This window comes from Delphinus delphis, chromosome 1, assembly GCF_949987515.2.
Source record: "Delphinus delphis chromosome 1, mDelDel1.2, whole genome shotgun sequence".
NCBI classification, from domain to species: Eukaryota; Metazoa; Chordata; class Mammalia; order Artiodactyla; family Delphinidae; genus Delphinus; species Delphinus delphis.
Window position 1 is genome coordinate 51,963,730 of NC_082683.1, and position 23,084 is coordinate 51,986,813.

The window sequence follows — 23,084 nt, forward strand, 5'->3', positions numbered from 1 at the left end:
GGTTAAGTGCACATCTTTGAAAGACATTTCATTAAAGTTCAACTTTCATGGCTTATACCTGTAGACCCTAACATAAATCCTATGTGAATGGACAAAAGTGAGTGGGTGTCATTTGTGACCTGGAAATAAAAGGTCAACCATTGGATTTATAGCTTTTTTAGTGAAAAGAACATAAAGATTCCTGCCAACTGGAGTCAATCCATATTTTAATGTTTCCTAGTTAAGATGATAAAATCAAAAGATTAGGATCATGCTGTTCAGTGAACGTCAAAAATTAAATGTGATGGGCTAAGTGTCATTCCCAAGGGGCAGGAGTTAATATTTTAAAAACCGTTTCTACCACTGGCAGTCAAGAAATGAATTGTCCATGATCATTAACCAAGGTAAGGAGAAATCCCACTATTACTACTAAATTTAATGATGACTATTACACTAATCAACTATATTGTTAAATTACTCTGCTGTTCTCCTTTAATGTCCCCAAACAATAATAGTGGATTGATTGCTGTCAAATAATTCTCATATACAATTGTGAACAAGTCATGATGAGGACTCGTGGATAAAGGCTTATTTGTGGGAAAAGAAGTTGTGGCTATCTTATGGATAAGAGAAATAACATAGAACCTTACGCTGCATATAACATTCTTCTAAGACCAAGACTCTATGACACTACAGACCTGTTATTAAGTATGATTCACCAGGACAAGTTTTTTAAATACAAAAAAAAAAAAAAGAACATGCATTTCTTTTCATTATCTTTTTTTCTGTTTCATATTTTTGCCATCTTTTTCTTTTCTTTGTAGCAAAAGAATCCATTTACAGGTCCTTTTTCTTCTTCAAGCTTGTAGAGCTCTGGATCCCATCTCCTTTGAATTTTTATTAAGGGAGAAGAAAGGTTATTTAAAGGTGTTTATAGGATGACTCAGACACATGGTACCCCATGCCATGTTCAAATCCATTTTAAGATGCTTGTATTTTGGGAAGTTACAGAAATTCAGAATCCTGAAGCCGATAGTTTTCTTAAAGATTGTCACGTCCACATCCCATCATTTTTCAGATATGACTTAAAGTGCATTTTGGAAAAAAGTGTGTATACTTCTGATAAAACAGCCCCTCCAAACAAGAGGGCCCAAGCTCAGGGAGTTGAAATGACTTGTGAAGCCACACAGCTAATCAGAGGCAAAGCAGGTCTGAGAGGCAGGGTTTCTGACACCAGGGAGGGAAAGCACTGGTAGTTTAATATGTGGCTTAGGATATGGGTGCACAGTTTCTATTTTACAGGGGTGTTTTATAGAAGTTCAATATCCATTAGACTGACCCAAGTGCATTGGAATCCTGAGGAACAAAAGCATATACTTCCAGAGTTCACCGTGCAGAATTTATCTTCACACACTACCACCTAGTATTGTGTGCATGTGGGTGTGGGTGTGCATGGGTGGTTTTTAAACCTGTGCTTCTGTCTGTGCTCTAGGGAAGCTTTCGGCGGCGTATTTTTCTAACTTCTGTCCTTCACAGTGCAGACAAAGGTTAAAACTCCCATCTACTTTCACAGGCAAATATTTTAAGGTACTTTTATAGGAGGCAGGGAGCAGGGAGGACCTTTGATTTAAAGTTCAACATTTACATCTGTAATTTTGCCTAATTTCTGTGCTCACATTAATTAAATTGAAATCGTTTAATTAGAATAAAAACTGAAATTGATCATTAGGATTAATTTAACCTGATAGGCTCTGTGTGCTTTTCTAGACAAATATTATGAAATGTAGTGATAATGACGCAGCAAGAGGTATAATTTCACATCTTATAATGATTTTAATATCTGCCAGTTGTTCTCTCTGGTATCTGGATAGCTCTCAATGTTGCTATTAGTTCCATCATTACCATTCAGCTAGGGCCAGGCTGTATCTCTCTGCTGGCTTCTTCCCAAATATTTTTTCCTGTCAAAGTCTAAAGATGTACCAAATTCTCTTCACCCCTCCCTCCTAATAACATAATCCTTTCCCTTAACCCACCCCCACCATCTTCCAGGAACGCTCTTTGCATGGCTCTTCCCCTTGGCCTTGCATCACAATGACCTTTGTAAAACAAGAACTGCAGAATGACACTGCTTATGGAATTCTCTAGTGTTCCTCAGTTCTGGGGACAGTGATGTCAAATCTGGACTGTCCCTCTGCACCCCTTCCTGGCTGCTTGCTTTGAATAAGAACCAGGCACAGAATTAAGCTCCGTAGTAAGATAAGGCATGGTACCCACTGAATAACTCTAAGGGTGCAGGAGAGACAAGGCAGCTTCTCCAAGGGCCTAATTTGTGTTCAGGCAATTGCTTGCCCTCTTCATCCTGTGCCTTTCATGTAGCTCCATCCAACAAGCATGTTTCCAAATTGGTGGCCTCTGTTTCTAAAAGACAATTGCTGAAGGATGAGACTACTGTTTTGCCCTAAGATTCAGCATGAATGAAATAACATTAGATCTGCATCAGTCTACCAACACACTGATGAATGTAAAACTTTTTGAACTGTCAGGTCAACTATCAAATTATTTTGTCTTCAGAAGAATTCAAAGCTGCATGGATAGATGAAATCCTCAGGAAAATCTGCAAAGCATTTGAGTATCGAATTCCTCCCATCCACCATTTTGCCAGAGTTACTTAAAAAAAAAAAAAAAAAATGACATTGGCAGTTATGTTTACTTTGTTTCCTGCAACAACCTTTAAGGCAGAAGTTCAAAGGATAGTGGAGAATGAGTCAAAATTGGATAGATATTTATGAGAAAGAAGAGAAACAAAAACTAACAAAGGAAAGAACATGTGATTCTCAGTAATTTGGGAATGAGTGACCAATGGTATAGTAGAGACTATCACATATGCAAATTATTATCTTTCTGCAGCTTGGCCAATTGTTCCTGGCCAAAGGCAGAGAAACTCTCAGGGCTGTGAGTCCTGATTTCATTCAGTCGTCATAAGTTAACTGCCGCCCCCAAAGAAACTAATTTTATCGTTCATTTCTACAGAATGTCATCTGTGTGGATTCTACTTTTATTCATGTCTTTATCCAATAGAAGAAACTTACTACGTTCATAGCAAAGGGTTTTATTTGGACGCATATTCACATTTAATTTGGTTTTTAAGAATCCTTAATGCGTCTAGCATTTGAGCTAGGCTAAGTTCAAGAGATTGAGAGAAAAGAGGATATAGCCAGCATACTCAGGCTGTTACTGTATTTATCCAAGAAAAGTGACTGCCCATTCAGTACCAGGCCAAGAAGCTATGTGGGCTAGCATATAGAGATGAGGTTTCTGTCTTCCCCATGTCAGAAAGGAAGACACATACATAAAAAAAGCATCACCTTTGTTTAACAGCTTAGTTTAACTTAAGTTAAAAGACAAAACGCTTCCATATTTTCATGTATTATTTCACTTCATCCTCACAACCACGGTGCTAGGAAGGTGTTCTTAATCAGAGGCACAAACTGAGACCAGATTCACGATGGACTCAGTCCATCTTCCCTGAGCCAGGTAGTTTCTTCTCTGAATCCCCACAGCAGTGCTTTCTTTTGAGCTATTTATCTGACTTATCACCTGTCACTGTGCAGGGATGCAGCTGCTGAAGCTGGAGTACTGGGCATGCCACACCCTGCAATGCCGGGTATGCTCACCTATCAGGAAACTGCTCCAGGGCCGAGATGCTATAGAGTAACACTCAGGTGTTTGAAGCATTGGTTTTTTATTATTGCTGTACCCACTTTCTTGCCAAACTCAAATTCACAGAGAAGTTGAGTGGCAGAGTTCTTGGTATTGTTTGTCCAGCTCTCCTTCCATTTCTGTCCACAAAGACCATCACTGCTTTCTCTGAACTCCAGGACCCTTGTTTAGCAAGGAAACTGAGTCTTAATCTCAGTCAGCCAGGAAACCAGTTCTCTCCAGATTGATTTCTATGAGCATCTCAGAAGCCCTTCTTCAACCCTTCAAGCTTCTAAACCAAAAATAGCCATTCCTTCCTCTCTAGTGTAACTTTGTTGGCTGGAAAATCCCTGAGATCTTTTTGACCTCAAAAATCCCTTAGGTTTTTTCATAAACATAATAAGGAGTCCCTTCTGAGTTGGGGACATTTATCTTCATAACACTTTTTAACTGTATTTTTCAAGTCAGAAAACCAGTTTACACAAACCCTAGGTCTTATATTTGGAGAGAATAAGTATGCATTGACCACTTTCCACAAAGAGTTGAAAATGATTTCAGAGAAATCTAAAGTCATGACTATGGAATTCTAGAATTTGCATCCAGAATCTTTTTAACTGGAATGTTACCACGAAAGCCTTATCGGGAAAATTAAGAAGATTCAGTTCTCCAGGCCTGGCCTTGTCTTTCTTCCCCTCTTTCTTTGACTTTATAGTAGATCTGAGGAAACTTTTAATACTAACTGAAGCTTGCTGTTGCCTGGCCTCTGAGTCTAAAATGCCTGAGAAAGCAGTACAGATTCCAACTGTAAAACATTCCTCCCCCAAGCCTTGGAAACTAGTGTACAGAGGCCGGTAGAGTTCAGAGGGAGCACATGTAAATGAGGCTCAGTTATAAACTCCTGAGGAGTGTTTTATTTAGTTTAAACCTGAACTTGAACTTGTAAACCTGTTCCTGGAGAACAACACAGAAAGCTGATGCAGTAGAACAGGAAGCCATATTTCAGCTCAGACAATTCACTTCTTTAAAAGAAAAGAAAGTCTTCGAGTAATTTTTTTTTTTTAACTGAACTGCCTTTAGGATAGCACAAGGTGGCATCTTTGCAAGATTTTTGTGATCGCAGAATCAGAAAGAAAGTTAATATGTGTCATTTGAATTTGCCACCATTCTTGCAAAGTGAACGATGGGATCTCCTAGCCATAGGGTGATTTAACAAGAGAAAAGCGTATTTAAAAAGCCAAGGAACACATAACCATCATCCAATCTGTAACTGGTTTCATTAGAATATAGTAAAGTGATAGGTATGGAACTGTTCCAAATCGGCACTGTGTGCACGAGTTCTGAGTTTGTTCTTAAATCTCAGTTACTAGGAGAGCACTACCAAGTAGAATTCATCTGAAAACAAAGTAAGTGATTTTGTTTGCGTGCTTGATTTTATGACACAGTCTTAAATATGTCTTCAGGAATCTTTGCTTATGAAATCACCATCTTTAAAGTCATTACTAAAAGGTAAAAATGAATTAAATTTTCTGTGTTAGAATGGTACTACCTCTCTCCCAGAAGCATAGATTCCTGACAGGGAAGCCTAGTAGCTCTGTTGATCCCATGTGTTACGTTCACGTCCAAATCGTTGATAAGACCTTTGACAGAGACCCTTCATGCTGTGGGATTTCACCTTTGCACAATCCCCCAACCCAGCCCTACCGAGAAGCTTCCAACTGGAAGAATATTCAGGAAGAGTCTAATTGTTTGTAGTAGTGAATATTGCTTAGTTGTAAATTTAATCTACAAATATAGAAGGAAAAAAATCTGAACATAAAAAGCATTTGCTGTTTCAGCATTAAAAAAAAAGTACTGTCATTTGAAACTGCCAACTCCCCCATGTGGGTTTGTTTTGCAAGTCACGTCTTAACAAAGACAAGTTTTGTTGCCATAAAACCCTAAATCCTACCACATTTTCAGAAGGAGGAGGAAAGCATTGTTCACTGATCCCTAGTTTGTGCTTTCAGGGATGTCACGTAAGAACTTTGACTGGACTTGGGGAAATCATTCCATTTCTATCCAGGGCAGTTGGCTCCGATGAAACCCTAACCCCGTCGGGTGACATCTAGATCACACCAATGCCTCCCTTAATGATGCTGCTTACATTTTAGGCCAGTATTTCAAAGCTCTGTCTCTATGTTTGTTATTTCCTCCCCCCAATAATATAATAATGTTATAACAACTGGTATACTGAGGCCTGTTCTGCAGATACGTAAAGTTGTGACCCCTGATGTCACACAGACTAGAATTTAGATCTCTGACTTTTTGCATGGTCAAGCTCCTTCTAACCTCAGTGAGGGATATGAACAGTTTTATCCCTGCCAGTATCACATCTACACAGTGAACAAGGAAAAGATGACTCCTGGACCCATACAATTGAAGAGCAGGTGTTCCCAGAAGGTAAAAGTGTAGGAACGGGATCCTCGTAGTGTAATCAGAGCAGCCAAAATCGCAGGGCAGCCAGTGACGGAGCCGAGACTTGAACCCAGGCCCCTGCCTCAGCGTCCGGTGCTGAGTTGTATCTTACTGTACTCTCGCTCTCTCCTCTCAAGAATCTGAGAACCGAGATGCTACAACCTGCTCTGCGCTCCGTCCTGATCCCGCCTCTGCGCCTCACTTGTTTGGCTCAATACACAAGCTTCCGTCCCGGCTGCCAGGCGGGTAGTTGCGGTTGCAGTTGAGTGTGCCCTCTTCCTTCCTCTTAATCCAGTGAATGGAGTGGGGAGGGCTGCTGCTTTGCATAGCCTTTGAGAGAGTGGGGGTCTGCCGTCATTCTTGTGGGGGATCGAACACAGGTGGAGAGGGAGAGAGAGAGAGAGAGAGACTGGCTGGAGGGGTGGGTGGAGGGAGGCAGGAAACTGGGACTGGAAAGGACAGAAGGAAGGACCCTGGACAGGGAACAGAGAAGGTCCGAAGCAAAGACCTGTGCTCGGGGCCTGGCAAAGAGGTTACCCGCGGGGGTGGGAATGGGTCCAGGGGGCAAGTACCATCCAGTGCCTAAAGGGCTCCTTGACTGGAAAGGTTCGTTTGGGAATTCGTTTCTGGCAAAGTAGCAGGTCTTCTGTCGTTCTCTTGCAGGAGGTCTCCGGGAGAATTTTTGAAATTACTGAACTTTTCACTTCAATGTTATTTTCTTCCTTACCAGATTTTATCTACCTGCACAATCGGAACAGTAAATCTACATGATAGATTTACTGTGAACCTGAGTCATGTTTGGGAAGAGCTTTTCGGCTCTGGGGGAAGAGCAGGAGTGGGGAAGCACTCGGTGGCGTGATTATTGTAATGTGGCCACGCTCGGCTGCGCGCCGACCTCCACTCCCACGCCTCTCTTTTTAAACCAGAAAGGTTACCTCCCTGGGCCACCATTGGGCCAGCCCCAAGTGTGACCGTCTGCACTTGTTAGACAGCAGGCATTTAATTAAAATTGGAATCTGATGTGTAGAAAACATACATTTTTTTTCATTTCATAGCTCCCCAGGAAATCATACTCTCTTCCCGCCCTGTTCCCCTCAACTCTCCCTGCCGCCAAAAAAGAAAAAAAGAAAGAAAGACTAGGGGAAAGATTATTTAATATTGAAAATCAGAAATTACAAAGGGCCAGGCTGCCTTCTTTATTTTTGCCTTTGGGGCTGACATTAGCCAATAATAAAGCCTGTATTGTATCTTCAGCCCAGAGCCAGCTTTTTTTTTTTATGGCTAACTTCCCATACGGAAAAGGGGTCGTCCCTTTTCAGAGCATTAAAATACAGCATTTAATGAATCTGTAACTAAAATCTTTCATCTTACTTTTGTGCAATAAAAGGGGTTGCCTGGTGCCTTCTGATATTTGGCTGGACTTTGTGGAATCAAAAAACATCTTAAAGCACAAATAATAAGACACAAGGCCCAAGCTGAAAAATCAACCTCAGAACACCCTGGTCACCGCCTTTTCCGCAGCAGAGCCGTCCAGCGCACCGTCCGGGCTCCTCCCAGAGCAGACGCCGTGCCATCATAGGCAAATAGATAGGAACTCTGGACGATTTCATCGGGTCCTTGTTCCCCTAATCTCCACGCTGCACCTCAGATCTCAAGCAGCTTCCGTGGCGTGGGCTCACTTTAATGGATAATCTATTTTTCATGAAAAAGCAGGAAATAAGCTGTCTCTTTCATAAAAAGATTTACAAAATGTAATCATTGTTGAAATATTCCCTTTGAACTGCCGTGTCCACGGGGGTCTCCGCTCCCAGAGTCGTGCTTCATTAGGACCCCCTCTCAAGCGGCTCCAGAAGGGCAGGTACACTGGTGGTGCCTGGCTTTGATGTCTTGAATGAATGAAAGAAAAGCACAATAAAAAAGAGCTGTTGATCAAGCATAAAATACTCTTTAAGCTGACAGAATAGCAGCGTTAACACACCCTAAGCTGCTTTTCGTTTTTCCCTTTTTTCCTCACATTTTCCTGTGCTTTGTGTACACTGGGGGTTTGTATTTTATAAGAAGTCTCTGATCTATGTAGTATGCCATTCGCTAACAAAAACCAAAATAGGATTGTTTCTGTCCCACTTGGTTGCCTGACTACTCCCTCCCTCCACACCCTCCCCCCCCTTCCCCCCTTCCCTCCCCCCCACCCGACCCCGGATCCCCTCTCCCCCTCATCCCCAACTTCCAAGGCATGCAGTTCAGCCTTGCAAGGCAAGGGCCCAAATGCCTTTCATAAACTTGAGCCAATTCCTTTTGTGCAGTTGGTTTCGCTGCTCTGATTTTAATACCGCAATTAAAGACAGATTTTTATTTTCTCAAGAACTTTCTTCTGCAACTGGGGAAATGGAACTGACGCAACTGCTACCTTTAACTAAGAAATTATATCATTAAATGAGAGAAAGCCGCCTTGTTGATCAATGCCTTTCCAAGGGAACTGGTCCCCCGTAGGTCTCCTGTGGACCTTAAGGCCTGTACACACTTTATAGTTAGAGAACCCACCTACCCTGGCTTTCGGCTTTTCGGTACTTGTCTCTTTCCAGGCATTAGCTCATTCGGTCCCCACAAAAACTGATAAAGTTGTTATCTCCATTTCCCGGAGTCTAAAGCTGAGACGCAGGGGTGCTAACTAACTTACCTAAGATCACTTAACTAGCATGTAATGGTGTACTAGTTAAATGATGGGATTCCGTTAACTCTGACTCCAGCGTCCCACCTCTCACCACTGTGCACTCAGCCCTCCAATAAGTCGGCAGAGCAAATCTGAGTGAGCCAGAGTGCAGTTTTTAATTCGGAAGTCTTTGGTTTCACAAGGTAAAAGATTACTTGATAAAAATGTAAAGGGAAACCAGAAAAAAAGAACTTTACTTGATGGTGAGGCAGACACTAGGGCAAGTTGGAATACGGTGAAAGAGTCAGACTTTGGAACGACCGTTGGAATAATTGGATTGTGTATGTACTCTCAAGGTTTGGAGGTGCTGGATGGCTTATTGGGTAAAAAGATTAGTGTTTTCCCGTCTTGAGGTTTGAACCAAACGGAGGTCTTGGCCGGGAGCAGCACGGTCACTCTCCAGGGAGTGGTGGTTTGGACAACTCCTCTGCGCTCGTAGTAAGTAGGCCGTGGTCCATGTTACAAAACTATTGCACATGCTACGGCCGCAGTTGGCTGCAGTTGGCCCCGTCACAAGAGCTTTTCCATCAGAACTGCCTGGGGCGGCTTGTGGAGACCTGTGTCTCTCTGGGGAGAGCACCTTCACCTGGGGAGATGTGGACATGAGGCATGAGCATGGATGTGGCACAGCTGTACCAGAAGTCACCCATCTAAATGCCTTGTTGGAGTAACCGGCACCAGGCTTTGGGAGCCTTGGAGATAACCTCATTCCTTCCATTCTTCCTTTATTCAACAGTATTTATTAAGCCTCTGGAGATGCCACATGCAAGAAGACAGTTCGTTTTCTTGAGGGAAAAAAATAGGTCATGACAGTTCAGTGACTGGGACAGAGGGAATACCCCGGGACTAAAGGCCTGGAGAAAGACCCCTTGGAAGAAGGGACTGATAATCTGAGACAGCAAAGACTAGCCAGCATTAGCAAAGCCAAGGAGAGGGGGACCCCTTCGCCAAGGCCCAGCAGAGAGAAAGTATTTGGCTTTGGGGGATCTGGAAGAAGGTTAACACCGCACGAGTGTTGAGTGCCAGCAGTGAAAAGATAAGGCCGCAAAGGTAAGCAGGGCCAGTCGCTGCACATTAACATTTTAGTGGTTTCCTGTACAATAAACAAGTCTTGGTTTAGTGTTATTGAAAACAGGCTTTCTTTAATTAACAAAGTCACACAAGAAAAATGGCTGCAGAAATCAAAGCCCGTGGCTGGCAAGACCGATAACTGACACCTGGGTACAGCGTGTCACCTTTGTCAGAAGGAGCCAGTGTTAGAAACTGCTTTCCCCTCATGGAATGCAGAATGGCCCTACAGTAGTCCTCTGGGGGCCAGAGGACAGAGGCCTGCTTACTTGAAGTCACACAACTAGTCAGTGGAAAAAGTGGGACTAGGTCCCGGGTCCCTCGGACATTGGATACTCAGCCTTATCAGATGACATAAGTTTTTAAAGATCCAACTGTGAGAAGATCAGGGTAGCTGGTCTCTTGAAGGATATAGAAGTCTAAAATCCAGCGCTTTCTTTCTGCAGGGCAACTCCTTAAGAGCAGGTACCGTATTTGTTGTATTCATTATATCCCCAGAGCCTAGCATACAAAGCACACAGTAGATGCTAGTACTTGTTATGTAAGTGATGAAGTACTCCCAAATGATGTATACTAACATGAGAAACCAGGAGTGCACTCCGAGGCCCTGTCCATTTCCATTGGATTAGAAGCGGGCAGGGGCATCTACCAGACCTCTGGCTGATTTGCCAAGGACAACTCATTTGGGCTAAACGGTGGGCTTGAGCTCATCAAACAAGAGCAGGAAGCCAAAAATGACTAACTGGATTAGTGTGACCCAGTAGAGGTAGCATCTTCTCAAGAGAGAAGTCAAAACGTTGACTGCAACTCATGCAGTACTGGTTGGCAGCATCCTCTTCAGGGGCTGATGGAGTAGGAAGGAGTGGGAACTGGGGCCCGAGGCCTCCCTCCCTGTATTTGTGTGTTTCTGTTTTCTGTGTGTGAATGTCCTGAAATAACCCACCTTGCCTGGAGAAGAAAGCAAAGTGTCACACCCAGTTCTGGATTCCACATTAACAACCTCCTTCCGCAGTGTTCAACTTTGCCCTTGAGGCCTTTTGTTTAACTTTTTAATTTGAAAAACAGATTCTGCTGCGTCACAGTCTGTTCCGCCCTCCCCACCCCCACCCCTAGCACTCTCTCCCTTTTTTTGGTTAAAGTGAAATATAGCTATCTCAAACAGACCTGCGTTTCCTTTTGTTTCTAAAATATACATCCTGCCCTCTTAGTGAAAAGTGTAATTAAAAGCCTTTTTAAAAGTCGTTATTTGCATTAGCATGTTTGGTGTTAACTAAGAAGTTGAGTCTTCATCAACCATGTCTTAGGCACCTTCCTGACCAAATTTTGGAAAGTAACCTCAGTTTCCTAATTGCTCTCCCTACAACATAGGAAAGGAAAGAGACTGCTTTCAAAGCTACCAAGAGCCATTTCAGGCTTCCTGCTTACGGTGCAGCCGGATAGATGTTGTTTATGGTTCATAAAACCTGACTACTGTGAGTATTCCAGAATCCTGGCAGAATGGGATTCGAACTTTCATGGAGCTGTAAATTAAGGGGCGGGAAGTGTGATAAAACTCCTTAGAGAAAGGTGAAAAAAAAAAAAGTCACGCTGCAATGGTTAAATGAAATTTTATAAGCACATTCAGTGTGGAGCTGTTTTGCATTACATGAGTTGAATACCTTAGAGACGCCACATCTGCAGGCACTTTATTAAATCCTTAGTCAGCACTTTCCAACCTGATGAGATTACTTCTTCATTTGACTGGAGAAGAGGAAAGCTGAGCTCTGGTCCTGGACTGCAGATTTCTTTTGATGTTTCACCTTGAACACTGAGAGAGGACAATTACCCCCCCTTCCAGCCCCCTCCCCTCCTCCTTTAGCACATCCCAAACTGTAGAAATTGTGAATGTAACAGAGTAATTTTACTTAACTCGAGCCCCCGTGGGAGTGTGGATTTATGGACCTCCAAAACTACTATAGCTGAGAGTCCGCAAGGAAAAAAAAAACAGATCAAAGCTCTGTGTTTACTTCCTTGATGTAAATGTATCAAGATAACATCATCTGATATTGTATTGTAATATTGGAACTCACTGCAGATAAGGGACAGAGATTCCTTTGTAGTCCATCTGGATACAGGAGGTTAGATTGAAGGGCTATAAAATATGAAGGCAGAAACCATAAGAAACCTAAGCTTATGTCAGTAAATATCTGAAGACAATTTTTTGACTCTCCATAAATGAATTTTGTTTAATGTGGCAACACTTTCCCAGTGATTTTCTCCTCAACCCCACCAATTTAACAATCTCAGATTTCTTTAATATTTTTCTTGTACGTTCCAAGAAGAAAATGCCCAGAATTATTCGTCAAGTAATGTTTTGAAACTTGCACTCTGCTTGAATAATAGATTTTATAATAAAACATCACAAGAGAAAAATGGGCTTTTCCAAACATTATCTTGTTCACTGGACGCCATTCGTAGTTCATGGAAGTTTTTAGAAGTCAAGTGGCTTACACACGTGCGATGATCACACTCGTCCGTAACGGACTTAGGAGGGTCTTCAGCCACAAACTGATCATGAGAACATTTGTTGAAATGGATGGATTTTTTTTTAGCATTATAATGGTTTATCTGCCATCTCTACAAATAAATTATTTAATCAAAGAGCCCTCATTCAAAAAAAAAAAAAAAAAAAATCCCTGTGTGGTTCCCCTAACCGGCTGACTTCCCATTCTGGAAAGCTTTGGTCAAGTAGCCGGGTTAATTGTCATGAAGATTAGTGTAATGTGGAAATAAGGACTAATGGTCAAATTATAGGAGTTAAAAAGTTTGAGAATAGGTTTTGGTTTGGGCCTGAAAGGGTTAATTAAGTTTTTTTCACGGGTTCTTAAAGACCCCTAACCCAGGCCTTCAGGAGCCATATTGACACCCCACCCCAGGGCAACTCGCTCCTCTGGTGACATGTTGCTGGTCAGAGCACAATAGCCTTCTGTGTCTGCAAATCATTGCTAAAATCATCCCAAGGAAAAAAAAAGTTTGAAAGCTTTAACGTTAGACAAAAGCCCAAGAGCTGCAGTGCGCGGCTCCAAAACTAGGAGTCAGCAACTTCTATTGATTAAAAACTAACCTTTAAAGTAACTCTGAGAGTGTGTGGTTAGCATTTAAATTTAAACATGTCATGAGTTGATTTGTGTTACTGAATACCAACTCAGAAGGAGTAACATTCACATCGCATTTTTTTTATAATTCCCTTAAGCAGCTAAAGTATTTCATGAAATGTCAATAGGGCAAAAAGAAAAAGGGGCGGGGGGGGCGGGTGGCCAAGGCTGGGCCTGTAGTTTTCTTTCCCATGCAAATATTCACCCCCCAAAAGAAAAGTGTGGAGAGTGAAACACAATAATTAGTCCTTTGTCTAACTTTCCCAAGTGCCAGAGAAAGACAGATTAATTAAATATACAACAGTGTTGGTTTTTGGAGTGGGGGTCTTGCTTGCTGTGTAGGTCATAAATTAGGCAGAATAAATACTTCAATGTGTTTGCAGTGAGCCTGCTACGTCAGAGCCACTGGAAGGTTGGTGGGAGGAGAACGGAGGGTTTCTTGCTAATGATAGTCACGTCTGGGTCTGTCTGGTTGCTCGTAGCAACCAGACATGATGTAACACCAGGATGAACTTGAACTTGGGGGACTTGAAAAGAGAACAATAGACCAGAGCAATCAATAAAGCCTATTTCAGTGAAGGATTACAGAGCTGCTCTGGGGTAACCTTGTCGGCAAGGCACACACTGAATAGTAAGATGTGTGAAGAAACTTTTTTTTTCCTTTGCTTTGCTTTTTTAGAGAAGCGTAGAGGCACTGCAGATTTTTGTAGTGCACCAAGGTTGTGTCCAGAAACTGTGTATGGAAAACTGCTCCCTCTGCTGACTCACTGGGTCCCAGGTGCTTGCTTCGAGAACTACGACACAGTGTCAGATTTAAGAAGTCTGGAATTTCACAACTGACTTAGAAAGTGTGAGAACAGAAATTGTAAGCATTATTCGCCGCACCCAAAGTTTGAGACTTTTGTTAGAGGGGGACTCGGCTCTAACTAGGATCCACGTCAGCTCACCGGGAGGCCCACTAGAAATAACAGTTTGGAGTCTGCCCTCCCCGCGCCTCTCTTCCCCCTTCTTTCTTTTGTCCAGTTCGATTTAGGCCGTGTGTATTTGCCAGGATGATTTCCTTTCAGTACACAAGAGGCTTTATTGTGTTCCTCAAAGCATGTGGTCAAAGAATAACATCTAAAAGTATACAGGATGAGTAGTTTTTCGGTTTAGGCTTAGGTTTTTTTCAAGTCCTCTGGAGATCAAAGGTAGCTTGTGTGACCAGGAAATCTTATCCCAACCTCCATGTAGCTATCACTTCGCCATTTATCCTGGGATCAAACGAGTCCCTGCTTTACCTAATTGAATCTCTTGGACACGGATGAGCCTTCATCTGACTGAATCAACCCAAATGGAACCCTTTCTGATGCTGTCAACTCAGAGATTTCGGAAGCATTCACTTTTGCTAGAGGTTGATGATTTTTCTGTGAATAATGATAAATGTGGTGAATTTGGTAGGGTATTTCTGGAGAAAAGTTGTCAAAAGCCACATACTTTATTTCACTTGTGAAACTGACTCTGATATTAGACCATAATTGGTCACTTTGTTTAGCTAACATAGAAGAAGTACCAGCATATAGAATGACGTATCATCAGACTATTGCCCAAAGCTAATCACCTAAGGATTTATGAAGGGAAAAGGTAACTCGGCCCAGCAGGTATATGGAAGGGTCTAAATAAATGTCGCATGAACGGAAGCGTGAACGAGGGCTATGCAGGTGACCTCATTTTTTTTCCTTTGGACATCACAGTAGCTAATAGGATGAGATCTTGATACCACATGATTATTTTATGTCATTTTTGAAAACATTATCTTAGAAAGATTGAGCTTGAGAGGAGCATTTTACATCATAAAATCTACCTCATGTACATCTAAGGAAATTGAGTAGAAGAGAGATGCTGTGACTTGTCCTAAATCACCCAGGATTCTTGGTACAGCACTTTTTCTACTATAGCTCCATTTACTCTTATATCACTGCTGATCATCTGTGCCTGTTACAAGAATGTGGCAATAACGTCTCATTGAAAAGGAGACGTTGTGAAATTCATCAGAGAAGACACTCATCATGACGCAGAACCTCTCCCCTCGCCCATTCTCCACTCATTCAACTTTTCTTTGTTGAGAACCTTCTATTCCAGACACTGTGCTAGGTGCTGAGGGTTCAATCAAAAACCAGATGATGAAGCTTCCTGCCATCCTATAGCTGCCCTCTCCAGACTGCAAAACCCATATATGTATTTCAAGTGGACATAAATACTTTATTTTGTAAGATACACTCAAAACATTGGCAAACCCCAACAAAGGCATTGAATTTCAATTTCAGAAGAGTGAGATCACTTTCAGTGTCTCAAGATTTACTGTTTGTCATTCCTTTACTTTTCCCAGTGAATCCCCTCTTCGTCCCTAACGTAGATCTTGATTTCACCGTTGGAAGGGCAACTTTTAAAATGTGTTATTTTCCAAATTGTGCCTCTAATTGCACTTTTCCTTTTGTCTTCCAGTCCTGGTACCTGGGATAAAAGTCACAGCGTCCCACCATCCACCAGACAGACCACCTGACCCCTTCTCAACTCTGTAACATGGACGCATCCTCAACCCAGCGCAGTTACAACTTCACTGTCACTGGAAGGGGAGAATCAAATCAACTTGTACATGGAAACAGCGAGCATTATGGTCCAACAGCAAAGGCCATAACCTTTTGGGATTTTTTTTTTTAATACTTTAGGGACTGTTGTAATTTTCTCATATGGTGCTGGAAATGGTTGGGCTTTGTAACATTTGAAGTGTTTTCCGTGGTAGCGTGAGCATTAGGCAGTGTGGCTGGAGAAGGTCTACCCTTGCTCACTGACTTCCCGTTGTGACACACTTTCTTTACGGAGCCCGGCTGTTTCACAGTATTTCATGAATTTACCCACACAGGTGTGAGCCTCCTTGAGCAGTCAGGAGACACATGGAGAACTAAGTCTTTTGTAGTAGCTGAGATCTGCAATATCTAACTTACGGGACAGTCAAAGGGCAATGTTTTTCTGTAACATATTGGAAAAAGAAAACGCAGTTATGTTCCTTTTTTATTTTTTCTTTTAGTTTGGTTTGGTTCAGCAGTCAGCAGTAAACTAGATAACATGGCCCGGAAGGACAGTGAATCCACTCACGTTGCAGAATAATTCCGAAAATGGCAAACTACTACTACTACTATTCAGTTTTTTAAAAGTTTTGAAATGCTGCACTTACATTTAAAAAAAAAAAAAAACATTTTTTCAACAATTTCAACAATGACACACAAATTCACATGGAAATGGGGAAGATGGTCTGTTTTGACAGAAACTGACAGGAATCAATCAAAACAATCGAATTTTGAATTGAGTAAAGTGCAATTTCATTGGATAGCTAAATATCTTTGTAAGATAGAGATTGTTGAAAATTCTATTTTTGTTTTTCAAGTCCTTCCACCCCAGGACTCTAAATTATTGGGGTAAAAAACAGCCTTGCAAGAAAAAGGGGAGCTATTTTTGCTTTTTATGTTTTTTATTGTTAAACTTGTATCCCTTTAAAAACTGAAGGAAAATTTAAAAAAAAAAACAAAAAAACAAATCTAATGGTGCTTTTACCACAATATGTTAACTACATTAAATGCTAATTAATTATTTTCTGTTATCAAAGCACATAACTAAAATGAAATCATGGTATCTGTTAATTTTATAAGCTAGAAGTCACTATAATGGATTATGCCAATTCTGAAAATTTTTACATGTATCAGGCAACATAGGATTTATCAGTTATCAGACACTTCATTGTTCCAGAGATTGTCCAGAAATTTTAAAGACCTTTGCGCCCCTGAACTGGGCTATGGGAAAATAATATTAATAATAATAATGAAACCAATACTGACACAAATGCTGGTGCCCATTCAGATCAAGGGTACTTGTTAGGGAAAAAAAAAAGTTTGCACCCCCAAATGTCCTGTATCTTATGTAAAAAAAAAAAAAACCACAAAAAACAAACAAAAAAAGAACAAAAAAAAGTGCAAGTGATTTTTCTACCAGACAGCGAAGCACCCCTTTGCTTCCCATGCAACTTCAAGAAGGTTTCCTATACTATACATATATATACGTTCTGGTTGGCAAGCCCTGCTGATCAGAGAAAGTCTCTGCATGTTCTAGTGTTAGTAACTAATTTTTATATAGCTAATGTAGGATAAAGTAGAGTGCATTAAGACACAATATTGTAATCCCTACTCTAGGCACTTGCCTTTAAACTATGTTTTTCAGCCCTTCAGAAGGGTTCTACTACTGTCCTATACAATCAAGTAACTGAAATTCTTGGGAAGACACTTTGCTCCTCATCTTTCCCCCCCGAAACGATGTTGTTTTGTTTTGTTTTTTTTCCTTAATTTGCACGAAAACAAAAATTCCATATCAATGTGCCTTGCCCTGGATAGCGATTATTTGTGGAATTGTTGCACATGCTCCTCTATTGAAAGGGGTTTTTCCCTAGTCAAGCATTTGGAGACACTTTTTGTAAATGTGACTTTTATGTCAGCCATTGTCAGTTTCAACATCTAGAACTAAATAGAGAGTTAGTTGTTCCGCAGATAGGAGTAGTCTTTATTGTCCTCTGTGGTCAGTGGCAGTGCTATTCTGAGATCTGTAGATGCTTAGAATATCAGTATTTTGGATGTTGCTGCATTTTACAATTTATTTGGAGTCTTCCTTTATTCCCCTCCCCGCCCCCAGATATATGAAAATATGCAATACCTGCTTATATCGTGTAGAAAAGCTTAGCTATGATTAATTTTTCTTTTATTTTTTTTATTTGACCAAAGTCGGTGCTGCACTTGACGCAGTGTGTTTTAGGTGTCTGTCTTTGTACTTTATTTGTGATTTTTGAATGCACGTGCGCAGGAAGGGCTCCTCTTAGAGAAGCAGTCAAACTGTGAAGCACTAAGCTGACCCTGCTTCAAGCAATTTTGTTTTTACAACTGTTCCTTTCACAAGCAAGCCTTAAAAAAAAAAAAAAGACAACTTCCCTTTTCTTCAGCTCCCACACCCCATTTTTCTTAGCAGACTGCAGTCAATCCACATTCAATACAAAGTATATAATGCCCATTTTTATATGCACGTTTTTAAACTTCCAAGTTCTGAAAATTGTTTACTGGTTATCTCTATTTAAGGAAAAAAAAATAAAATAAAACATTTTGGATTTTCATATGTGTCTGATAAGTGGTTGAATAGTCGTTTGGCGCTGTTGTATGGTGTGATTGTCAGTATATGGTGTCACTTCCTCTAGCCAGCCAGCATACTTTGCCTTCCCCTATAGCACTTAGCTGGGCATTACTTTATTATGACATATGTGCACTAAAAAAAGAAAAAAGAAAAAAAAAAAGAAAAAAAATAGCAGCTTTCAGTGCTTCACAGTGAAGGGAAAAAAGCCTAGACAAACATTTTGTCAGAACCTTGCGATAAGCCAAGGTATTACCAGTAAATTGGTTGTATATACAATAAAATTGCACCCTTTTTTTAAAACAAAACAAACTAAGCAATAGTTTGGGCAGTTTTAGTTGTTTTTAGTGAGCATGTTGTAGTCATGACTGCAAAGAGAGAGATTAACTGCCCACTCAGAAGATATGTAATTTGTATTGTTGTATAGTTTTATTGATTACACTGATTTATTCTACCCTATTTTATAATGCAGGACTTTTGTAATGTTGTTTAAATGAGGAAAAATTTCTGTCAAATTAGCCTAGTGAAATTTCTGATTGTTCATTATAAAGGCAGCGTTCATAGAATGGCTTTTCTTTCTTTCCTGCCCCCCCTCCCTTTGGGAACTGGATTTAAGTTTAAAACTTTCCTGTTTCCTTTTTTTTTTTTTTGTAAGTATTTAAATACAGTTATTTTTTCTCTCTCTCAATGGTATAGCATATTCCTATGCTTGAGAAGTATAGGTCTACTGAAAAACCATTGTAAATGGACGTTACAGGTATGCTGTATTTTTGAAGGTATTTTGTTGTATTAAGTTTGATGAAGCTAAAATTAGGGAACTCTGAACAGATTTGCAGGAAAAAAATGTTTTAAAGGCTTTAAAACATTAGGGAGGCAGTCTAGGGTGATAACGAACAGGGGTTAAGTATTAAACACACTAAGTTATATTTTTGTTCATGTTTCATTGTCCAGAAAGCAGCAGGAAACTGTAGTTCAGTTGTGATCAAGCAGGAAAAAAGAAACACCAACAATATGAGTGTTTAACCTTTTTAGACTCAAAGTCAAGCGAAGATTTTTGAGGAAGACTTTGCTACCTGGGGTGTGTAGACTGACAGACTGAGGGCCATCCGTGTTTGGAGGCCCAGCCCTTGATTCTGAGACCCATTTGAATTTTTTCTCTCCCGTCAAATGGCATTAACAATATTGGCAAAGATAAGTCCCTCAAATAACTCTCCATTTTCTTCTTTGGGAACTGAAGTCAGAGGCACAAACATTAAATCATATCATTTTTCTGTATACTTTTTTTTTTTTCTAGCCCATCCCCTTGCCACTAAAACGCTCCTTGTCTGATTATTCATGGGCAGAGGACCTCTTTCCAATGCCGCTCTATCCATCCCACAGTCGTTTTCTTTCCTTTGAGGTTTGAACTAACTTTTCTGTTTCTTCACACCCTGGCATGACAGCTCCTCCCTGCCCCACAGTCAGGCGTGGGCTACGGGCAAGCCAAGGCACACTTCCCAAAGCTTATATTCTTCATACTCTGACCGGTGAAGTGTAAAGGAACCCAGACTTCCCAGAGTCACAGTATTCAGGCAGCCCATCAGAAGATGCAAAACCCATCTCAAAAAGTTTGTCTTTCACTTTTCGAACCCTTATCCTCATAGGCTTTGAACTCTGTAGTTACAGTGTCATAAAGTATTTATGAAATCTGGATTAAGAAAAAAAATTTTTTTCCTTGTGATTGTTTTTTTGGGGGGGAGGGAGTTTCTAAGAATGTCATTTAATGTACTTGGCATCATATCTGTTTGTCCCTAGTGGTGGTGGTCTCTCTCTCTCTCTCTCATTCTCTTTCTCTCTTTCTTTCTTTCTTTCTTTTTTTCCTGGTAGCAGGCCTCCATAGAACAAATTTAAAACACAACTGGCATGGTAATGTACGGAGAGCTTCAGTGGCACCTCACCACCCACGCTCCGAGATCTGTCCTAAGACATAAGACAGTCTCAGAAAGCTGCACTGCCCCCCAGCACAGCTTTCATTCAAATCAGCTTCCAAGGCCAATCTCGTCCTGAAGTCAATGCATGTATTTACTGTTTGACAGTAAACCCGCTCTGCCTTCTCCACGTCCAAGGCTGTGCATTCGTCTAATTAGTGTCGTGTATGTTTTCCTTTTATTTTTTCCAATAAAAAAGCAGTGGGATGAAAATTGCTTTGATATATAGCAGGTAACATTGAAGCTATTCCATAGCACTTAACTGTAGTGAATACTGTGTCACCAATTCTGAAATCAATTTAATGTTTAATGCAAATCCATTACATGGTGCTATTACAGGCTGACAAAATGATTTACACAAATGTGACAACTTGGGCTCAATTCACTCTGCTTTCCAACAGTGTAAATGCATAGCAGTGTTTATCTGCATGAGAACTATGCACTAATCTATCTGAAGAAAAACTATATCAACTTTGGTATCTACTTTCCGTTTACTTCAATCCTTGCCTTTTTGGTCATTGTTATAATGCCAGCTTTAGGACAGAAAGAATTATAAGAAAACCAGCATAATACCTGATATATTAAAATGTAGTGCCTGTGAAATCTGTATTATATTGCTCTTCTGAAGTAAGATTTTTCTACACCGGTAGCCTTCGCTGTCTGTCAGTCAGGACCTTCTGGTATAGGTGATGTAAAATAACCGTACAATATTAATGCATGCTATTCCATAATGCTTAGTGAACTGTATGAATATTACTCAAAATTATGTTAGTCTTTTTTTCTGACTTGGTTCTTGTCAGCTAGGTTTAAAGGTATTTCACTGAGAATGCAAATTCTGTCTTTTCTTGGTTTCGGCTGTTTTCAGTATTTTGGAGGTATACATTTACTTAATTCAGTATTACTTGTGTTTTTGTTTTCGTTTTTGTTTTTTGTTTTCTTTTTCCTAGGGGACAAGCATGGGTGTTTGATTTCAGAAATCAGTCCCTGGCAAGACTTTTGTCTCAAAACGACCATTTGAATTTCAAGAACTCTGCTCTGAAGACACCGAGGACATTTCCAAATGAGGGACATTTTCCTTCACCCTCGACTGAAGCTTTGCTGATCCTGAAACGTTTTCTTAATGGACAGTGTTCAGCCAGGTACCCATGCTTGATCCGTCTTCACACCAGACTTCCTCATATTAAAAGAAAAAAAAAAAAACGAAAAAAAATCTTTATGAGATCACGTGGCTATTTAGTTTCATGCACAGTTGCAATATTTTCTTCAAAAATAAAACTCTGTACAAACTTTGGGCCCGATTCATAAGAAAAAGAAATTGGCTATTAACACGGGATTTTTAAAATACAACTATTTTTTTTTTTCGGTCTAAATTTGAAATGACTTGCTTCCCAAATGAAACGTTTCATCTCATTTTTTTTTTTTTTCCTAAGCCAGCACTGATCTGCCTTTTATGCCCCAAAGGGTTACATAATCAAATTAGGCGGCCGGGGAAATGGGGAGCAGATAACCAGAAATGCTCAGAAAGATAAGGGGGACTACCTGCCCTTGCGCATGGTAACGGGGGAGGCAGCATCATGTGGGGGTCAGGACCTTGCCTGTGTGCCATGCATCATGAATTTCCACTTGTGGACTCCTGAATCTATTTAATTAAAAAAACACAATTTCCGAAGTATGTCTGGACCACAAGCATATGTGGTAGAAGTGCCACCTCTAATCCAACCAGAGCACCTTCAGGGTGGAAAATACTCCCCAGCGTGTGCGATGTGAACTTGTGTCTCTCCACGGTGGTTTCAAGGACAAATGGTGTCCAATGAATGGGGCTATTTTTCCTGCTGTTTTTATGCTCAGCTTCTTAAAATAACACAAGCTTTCTTCCCTTTTTGATTCTATTTGTGTTACTCTTATTTTTTTAATTTTTTTTAGTAATAGTCTATAATTTAGCACTTTTTTTTTCAAACATCTCAACCGAAGGCCACAAGGCCACTGGCTACGTTGGGATGGAGGCTTGAGAGAGCTGCCCTTTCTCCCTGGTCTCCGACTGCCTTTCTGCACTGCAGAGGCATTTGGTAGCATCACCACTGAGGTACTAGCTAGACCCAGAGCTGGAGCTTTAGCAGATTCTAGGAGGTCCTTAAGGAAGACTTTCAAAGGCAAATACACGACCCCCTCCCCTACTGCCCTGACCTTTGACCGGAACATAGTTCACCGGGGGCTTTTCCCACCACCCTTAGAAATCTGTCTGCTCAAGATACCTCGGTTTTTTTTTTCATTTCAAATTGTGCGGGGAGGGGATTAAACACTTCCAGTGATGAGAGAGCTGTTGTGACACTAAACACCCCCGTGTTAATAAGTTGGCTTGACATTTGTTTTTTATGAGCCGGGCCCCCTGTGCCTCTAGTATACTTGTATTGACTCTCATAGATACCCTTTTAGTTTGACTGTGTTCTGTGAAAATTTGTAATTGGTTGAGAATCACTGTGGGCGTCCATTCTTATTCAACTAAATCTCCACAGGTTTTTTGAGCTGGTGTGGATTAGTTTAACTCTTGTATTCAACCATTAGTGCTACCACCTTCTCACATTACAATACAATTACTGGAAGCAAGTACTGCATTTCCTATGCAACAAAAAAGGAAAATAAAAAATTGCTAATGCTATGGAAGCTGTGTCATCATTTGCTTTAAATCATACCTGGGTGGCGGTGTTTGAGTGACAGTTACGGATGTGGATTGGAGTTTCCGCGGAAGACAGACGGTCTCTCTGCACCATGGCGTTTGCATGATCCTTGATGGATGTCAGACACCTTGTGCCCTTCACAGGGTTCTCATGGGCCATATTGGCTTTTTACCTACTTAGGCAGATGCAAAACTTC

At 40.9% G+C, this 23,084-nt stretch overlaps 1 protein-coding gene across 3 annotated transcripts in view; it reads left to right on the plus strand.

The window, feature by feature from the left end:
- Positions 1-22,866, plus strand: part of NFIA (nuclear factor I A) — a 392,954-nt gene extending 370,088 nt beyond the window's left edge. For all 3 annotated transcript variants that reach the window (XM_060022868.1, XM_060022859.1, XM_060022849.1), the window contains one exon: positions 15,529-22,866. In XM_060022868.1, coding sequence (XP_059878851.1) covers positions 15,529-15,605 — 77 coding nt within the window. In that variant the 3' untranslated portion in view covers positions 15,606-22,866. The remainder of the gene's footprint in view (positions 1-15,528) is intronic.
- Positions 22,867-23,084: the final 218 nt, after the last annotated feature.